Source organism: Chrysochloris asiatica, unplaced genomic scaffold (assembly GCF_000296735.1).
Source record: "Chrysochloris asiatica unplaced genomic scaffold, ChrAsi1.0 scaffold00036, whole genome shotgun sequence".
Taxonomy (NCBI): Eukaryota; Metazoa; Chordata; class Mammalia; order Afrosoricida; family Chrysochloridae; genus Chrysochloris; species Chrysochloris asiatica.
In genome coordinates this window covers 22,149,150-22,156,774 of record NW_006408554.1, presented here as the reverse complement: position 1 = coordinate 22,156,774, position 7,625 = coordinate 22,149,150, and the positions used below count along the sequence as shown (strand labels likewise).

The window sequence follows — 7,625 nt, the reverse complement described above, 5'->3', positions numbered from 1 at the left end:
AAAATGGGGCTACAACGTGCCCAGTGAAGGAGGCTTCCTGCATAGCCTCTGTAATACGTAAGACTATAGGTGGAAGCCTGAACCACATCCAGAATCTTCTGAGGGGAAATTTCCACTCAAAAGGATGAGCAGACCATCCTGGAGCAGCTAGAAGAACAGAAGACACTTCTTGAAAGAAAGACTGAAAGGAAAAACACAAAACAATAGAGGCAAACCAACTGTTACTACAAGAACAAGCAAGTTGCTTACCCAGGAAACATCAAGGCAAGTGGTCGGGTCCCCTCAGGGCAAACCCCCTTCCAAGACTAAGACTCAATGGAAATACACGCTCTGATTGGTGACCACGCTCATCACCGATAAGGGGAAGTAAAGGAAAAACAGCAATGAAGCGGCGAGCTAAGCCCTACAACGTTCAACAGACTCCTGTGAACCCAGATAGAGACTTGGTTGGCCAGTAGTGTGGCAAGACCTGGGACTCTTGGGCCCAGAGTCAGTGACATAGCCACAGAGGACTAGAGTGGAGAGTGAAGCGGCCTGATGATAAGAAGAGAGGGCATATGCACAAAAACACCCATACTTGCAGATAATACCCACTTGACCTGGCTTCAATGACTGGATGATCAGAGCTCAACCAGAAGAAGATAGAAGAGGGGAAAAAAAAAAAAGAGTAATCTGATACAATTTGATGAACTTGACCAACACCTATTGATGCAGTAGCTCAAAAGAGGGAACAAATCTTTACAGCGAGGATCATTCCCACTCCCTCCATACAGAGAGTAGACAGGGATGGGCAACTTGGACATTGGCTACCCAAAATGGGGTGGGAGACAACAAAGGCAAGAAGTGACTGGCTTACAAGCTTTCAAGAGGGAACCTAGATCCAGAGGGTGTGGAGGAAGGTAGAATCCCACTGAGTAGTATCCAATCTGTCTAGGCAGAGCTGATGAAAGGAAATGAGGATAGATCTCTTGTGATACGATAGTGAATAATTGTTATCAGGACTGATTGTGAAGGTTGGAAATGTACAGGTAGACGTTTTATAGCAAGAAGGGGAGTGATTAACTTTTCAGTCCAGGAGCGGAGGTCCCTGGGACCATCAATGGAGAAGAGCGGAGAGCAGGACCCTACCCAGAGAAGCAGTGATGCCAGAGATGGAGGCAGAGACGATGATGTGGAGAGATAGAGCTGCTGGGGACTTTAGATCCAGAGAGGGAGAGGGGCTGTGTACTGAATACCGGGGTGCAGGCTTGTAGTGTATACCCATTGGTTGGTTGATGATGCATGGAGGGGATTGTAACCATGGCAATGAAAAGATATACGATAGAATGAATGTAAAACTGATGTTCTCCCATGTAAACTATCACATAATTCACAATAAAACATTTAAAAAAAAATTTAGTTGTGGATTCATGAGTTCAGCTTCTAAGCTAACCCTGGAGCTGTTTCTGATCATTTCTCTTGTGCTGACTCAGTGGCTCTGTGGGTCTCACCTGAGCAATAGCACTGTCTGCTTGCCATTCAGATCTCATCACATTGTCAGAATACAATAACAACAACTTTTCTGAACCCTTCTGTTAGACCCAGTAGGTTCTTTTGTTTCTATTTTGCTGAGACGCTGCTCCTCAAGGTTAGCTGTGCTAAGAGGAAGTCATTTTCCTGTTCTTATTCTGCTAAGCATTTTTATTAAGAATGGGCGTTGAATTTTGTCAAACGCCTATTCTGCATTGATTAATATAGTCATGTGGTTCTTGTCATTGCTATTATTTATGAGCTAGATTATGTTAATTGCTTTTCTAATGCTGAAAAACATCTGCATCCCAGGCATAAATTCCACTTGTATTATTGTTTTGATATGCTGTTGTATTCTGTTGGCTAGGGTTTTGTTAAGAATAGTTAAAAGATGAGGTACTTAGGAATAAAATTAATCAGTGATATAAAAGACAATATAAGGAAAACTACAAAACACTGCTATAAGATATCAAGAGAACTACATAAATGGAAGAATATACCATGCTTATAGATAGAAGACTTAGCATTTTGAAAATGTCAAAACTACCCAAATCATAATACTTAATATATAATGATATGATCTAAAGATATACCCAAATCATACCTGTTCCAAAATCCATCATAATTCTTTGAAGAGGTGAAAAAATTAATTACCAACATTATAAGGAGCTCTGGTAGCATAGTGGTTACGAATCGGGCTGCGAACCTCAAGGCCAGCAGTTCGAAACTACCAGTGGCTCCGCGGTAGAAAGATGAGGCGTTCTGCTCCTGTAAAGATTTACAGCCTCGGAAACCCTGTTCAGGGTCGCTATGGGTCGGAACCGACTCAACGGCACTTAACAACAACAACATATGGAAATGAAAGAGACTCCAGATAAGCAAAGCACCACTAAAGAAGAACAACGTAGGAGGCCTCACACTTCTCGGTCTCAAAACCTACTGCAAAGCCTTGATCATCAATACAGATTGTTACTGTTATAATGACAGACATGGAACAGAAATGAGATCAGAGCACTAAGCTCATCTACCATTGACAGCAAATCTTTGAAAAAGGGCTGACATCAGTAAACAGAGAAGAGACTGTCTCTTTAACAAATGGCGCTGGGTATCCAATTGCAGAAAAAAGAAATGATCCACAAATCTCACCACATACAAAAACTAACTCTAGATGGATCAAAGGCCTTAACATAAAACCTAAAACAATAAAGACAATGAAGGAAAAGATAGGGAAAACCTAGGGGTCCTAATATATGGCATAAATATACTGTCAAACATAACTAAAAATGTACAAAGAGCAGAAGACAAACTAGATAACTGCAACCTCCTAAAAGATAAAAATTTATACACATCAAAAGGTTTCACCAAAAGAGAGTCTACAAACTTGGGGGAGGGGGGGGCGCGGGGAAAGATAACAACATTTCTGATAAGAGACTAATCTCTAAAATTTATACTACACGCCAATGAGAAAAAGACAATCTAATTTTAAAATGGACAGCAAATACAAACGGACACATTACTAAAGATGACATGCAGCTGGCCAACAAACACATGAAGACATGCTCATGATCAGTATCTGTTAGAGAGATGTGAAGCAAAGCAACAATCAGATGTTCTCATCTCATAGATGTCATCAATAGATGTCATCTCATCCAGCATTAGTAGTAAAAATCAGAAAAACATGGTGAGCATATGGAGAGATGAAACTCTCATGATAAAATGTAAAATGGTACAAACAGCATGACATATGGCACTTCTATAAAATGTTGCTAATAAAAGTACCATATAATCCAGCAATATACTGCTAGTTAAATAAGAACTGTGACAAGAACAGATTACATATGTTGTCACAGCATTATTCACAACATCAAAACAATACAAACAACAAAAATGCCCACCAACAATTGAATAAGTGAATCATGGTACTTACACACAATGGAATAATACATAATGTTAAAAAATAATAATGGATTTGTGAAATGTCTCATAACATGGATAAACCTAGATGACGTTGTTGTTGTTAGGTGCCATTGAGTCGGTACCGATTCATGGTTACTATATGCACAGCAGAACGAAACACTGCCTGGTCCTGGGCCAACCTCACAATTGTTGCCACGCTTGAGCCCATTGATTCTGCCACTTTGCCAATCCATCTTGCTGGGAGTCTTCCTTTTTTTTATCTGACCCTCCACCTTACCAAACATGATATCCTTCTCCAGCAACTGGTGCCTCCTGGCAATATGTCCAAAATATGAGGGACGAAGTTTAGATATCCTTGCCTCCAAGGAGCACTCTGGCTATACTTCTTCCAACACAGATCTGTTTGTTCAATATTCTCCTCCAAGACCATAACTCAAATGCATCAATTCTTCTACAGTCTTCCTTATTCACTGTCCAGCTTTCACATGCATATGAGGTTATTGAAAATACCATGTCTTGGGTCAGGTGCACCTTAGTTCTCAAGCTGACATCTTTGTTCTTCAACACTTTAAAAAGATCTTGTGCAGCAGATTTGCCCAATGCAATACGTACTTTGATTTCTTGACTGCTGCTTCCATGAGTGTTGATAGTTGATCCAAGAAGAATGAAGTCCTTGACAACTTCAATCTTTTCTCCATTGATAAGAATGTTGTTTATTGGTCCAGTGGTGAGGATTTTTGTTTTCTTTACATTGAGATGCAATCCATACCAAAGGCTGTGGTCTTTGATCTTCACCAGTATTTTAAGTATTCTTCACTTTCAGCAAGCAAGGTTGTATCATCTGCATATCACAAGTTGTTAATGAGTCTTCCTCAAATCTTGATGTCACATTTTTCTTCATATAAACCAGCTTCTCGGATTATTTTCTCAGCATACAGGTTAAATAAATTTGGTGAAAGGATACAACACTGTCACACACCTTTCTTAATTTTAAACCATTCAGTATTCCCATGTTCTGTTTATACAGCTGCCTCCTGGTCCATGTACAGATTCCTCATGAGCACAATTAAGTGTTCTGGAATACTCATACTTCGCAATGTTGTCCATAGCTTGTCATGATCCACACAATCAAAAGCCTTTGTGTAGTTAATAAAACTCAGGTAAACATCCTTCTGGCATTCTCTGCTTTCAGCATAGATCCACTGGACAACAGCAATGATATCCCTCATTCCACCTCCTCTTCTGAACACAGCTTGAACCTCTGGAAGTTCTCTGTCGATGTATGCTTGCAGCCATTTCTTTATTACCTTTAGTAAAACTTTACTCACATGGGATATCAAAGAGATTTTTCCGATGATTTCCGCATTCCATTGGAGGATGTTAGGCTGACTGAAATTAGTTAATAACAAAAGGACAACTATTATATGAAACTACTATTACAAAAAAATCAAGAGCTTTAAACATGGAAAGAAGCATTATTTAAAATCTACCAGGGCGGGGAAGGGAGTGTAAATCATGAACTTGAGAGTACACATATATTTGTATTAATACTTGTATTAATGTAGATGAAGGGAAAGGCAATACACAATTAGGGGGTGGTCAGCATAAAATGGTCAAGGCAAAATTAGACACTGGGAGGTACACAAGAGTGAAAGGCAACAAAGGTAAATATCATGATGCGTTCAATCCTGCAGTAATAGTGATAATAAAAATCTAAAAGTGGATACATACGTAGACATGCAATTTGAACAGGTGTGGGAAGGTGAATGGGATTACCCCCATGAATATATATATATATTTTCCCCCCATGGGTGTAGTCCCGTGATGTAGCGTAGTTGTTACAAAATATATAGCTCTGGTAGCATAGTGGTTACAAATAGGGCTGTGAACTGCAATATATATATATATATATATATATATACACACACACACATATATAAATTTGACAAAAATATTTCTACATATATTTTTATATGTGTAACACATCTGTGAATGCAGTGAGGATACAGGGATCAATTTTAGGAAAACATTTTAGCCATAACCAAATACCTTGAGGGAGGGAATCACTGGTTCTTGAGCTCGGGACCAAGTATCAAGATTAATTGGCATAACATGGTTCACAATTACAATATCAACATACTACTTTGGTGAATAGTGACTGGGGTCTTAAAAACTTATGAGGACCATCTAAGGTGCAACTATTGGTCTCTCCTCATCTGAAACAAAGAAGAGTGAAGAAAATAATACATTGAAATAAACAATTCATCTAAAGGAGTAATGCATAAAACAAACTTCAGCCTCCACAACCATGAGACCAGAAGAATCAGGTGGTACCCTCTACCGCAGACAACTGCTCTCTGAAAGGAATCACATTAGTCGGTCTTGGCTAATTGTTGTTATTGTTAAGTGCTGTCAAGTCAGTTCTGACTCATAACAACCCTGTATAGGTTTCCAATGAATGGCTGGTGCCTGTGAACTATCAACCTTGCAGTTAGCGGTTCAATGCTTATCCTGAAGTGTACAGCCGGTGTGAGAAAAATGTGCAACAGAAGTCAAAATCATTTCAGAAATGAACTGAACTGACAAAAGACTGGTGAAACTCTGAGACTAGGACGCTTAGACCAAGAGGCAGTTCCTCAAACCTGGAATTGAACTCCTTCCTACGATTCAACTTTAAGCCAAGCGATAGGCATAACTGTAGGGTGAACAGTAACTCCAGAGAGGTATGCACTCTCTAGAACTACCAACCAGAGGCTATCAAAAGGGCAGCATTTGCCCAGAGATAAATCTCAGAAGGTGGGAAGAATAGAATAAGAAAGGAAGTTAAAATGAAGTGCGGAACAGGGAAAAAGTGGGGAGAGAGCTATTACATTGTAGGGAATGCAAACGAAATGTGTATGTATTACTGAATGGAAAACCAATTTGCTCTGTAAGCATAATTAAGGGTAAAAAAAAAGAACTAGTCTTACTCATTTGTGCCCACATTTATTGTATGTTGAGTATGTATTCATCTCTATGTGACTAAACCAACCTGTTTGACTTGGCCTTTTTTTTAAATCTAAGAAATAGAAACAAATAAATTTTTAAACATGAATAAATCTTACAGAAACTTAGGATGGTATGATTACTTTGACTATAAAAACTCTTAAGTTCTATTAAAGTGCTTTTTCCCTGTATATATAGAAATGCATCCACTTCTCAGGATCTGCCCAAATTATTTTCTGTACTACAATTTCTGTTGTTGTTAGGTTCCAATGACTCAGTTCTGACTCATAGCTATCCTGTGTAGGGTTTCCAAGGAGGAGCTGGAGGGTTTGAACTGCCAACCTTGTGGTTCACAATTCAGTGTTGATCCTATAGCACTACACCTAGGTTCTCTTAATTTCAGTAATGCAGCAACTCATGGATGATTTTAACATAGAAAATTCACTGAACTTAATAGGGTCATCTAAGTATAATCAAGCACATTTGAGACAGAACTATTATACATTTGGCTACTTGAAAAAGTTATGGTGGTGGCTGGTGGTTAGGTGCTGTGGAGTTGTTTCTGGCTCATAGAGACCCCGAGGAACCAGTGGTCTTTCTTTTCTAATTGCTGACTGTGAGGTTACTAATCTGACTCATAACTACTATCAGAGCTCCTTGAAAAAATTTATAAGAGTGAGTAATTCTTAGCTCTGGGGACCTCTTGACCCTCACACTTCCCCCATGCTTTCTTCTCTTTAAGCAAGCCAAACTTGAAGAGCATGGTCTTTGCTATCTTGATGAGGGCTTGACTAGAACAAGGAAGGATGAGTTACAATTTGGAGGACTAAAGTATATTCTCTCAGGTTATTAAAGCTGCAGGCCCCATTTCCCTTTCAGACCTCTGTGCAGCAAGGTAGAAAGGTCGTCCAAGACTCACCAAGAGAAATATACATCATATACAACAGTATGGAAAGATTCCACCAGGAGAACAAGTATGTACTTTTTAAAAAATATAGGATTTTAAAACTATCACTGAAAACTGGTAGTCCTGCATTCTTAACCTGCAAATATCTTTGGGAACAAGATTGTACTTGTAAGAAGCCAGGCCTGCAATTGCTTGCATCATAAAAACATTCATGCAAAGCCAGAAGGGTTTACAGAATCTTGGTTGGTCCCTGTCCTCTCTACTTCATATTGTAAAATTACAATTCTGAACTTCCAAAGACTATGTT

At 39.1% G+C, this 7,625-nt stretch overlaps 1 protein-coding gene across 1 annotated transcript in view; it reads left to right on the top strand.

The window, feature by feature from the left end:
- Window positions 1-7,264, top strand: part of LOC102812756 (EF-hand calcium-binding domain-containing protein 1-like) — a 39,287-nt gene extending 32,023 nt beyond the window's left edge. The window contains exon 6 of the mRNA XM_006860084.1: window positions 7,154-7,264. Within this exon, the coding sequence (XP_006860146.1) occupies window positions 7,154-7,264 (111 nt within the window). The remainder of the gene's footprint in view (window positions 1-7,153) is intronic.
- Window positions 7,265-7,625: the final 361 nt, after the last annotated feature.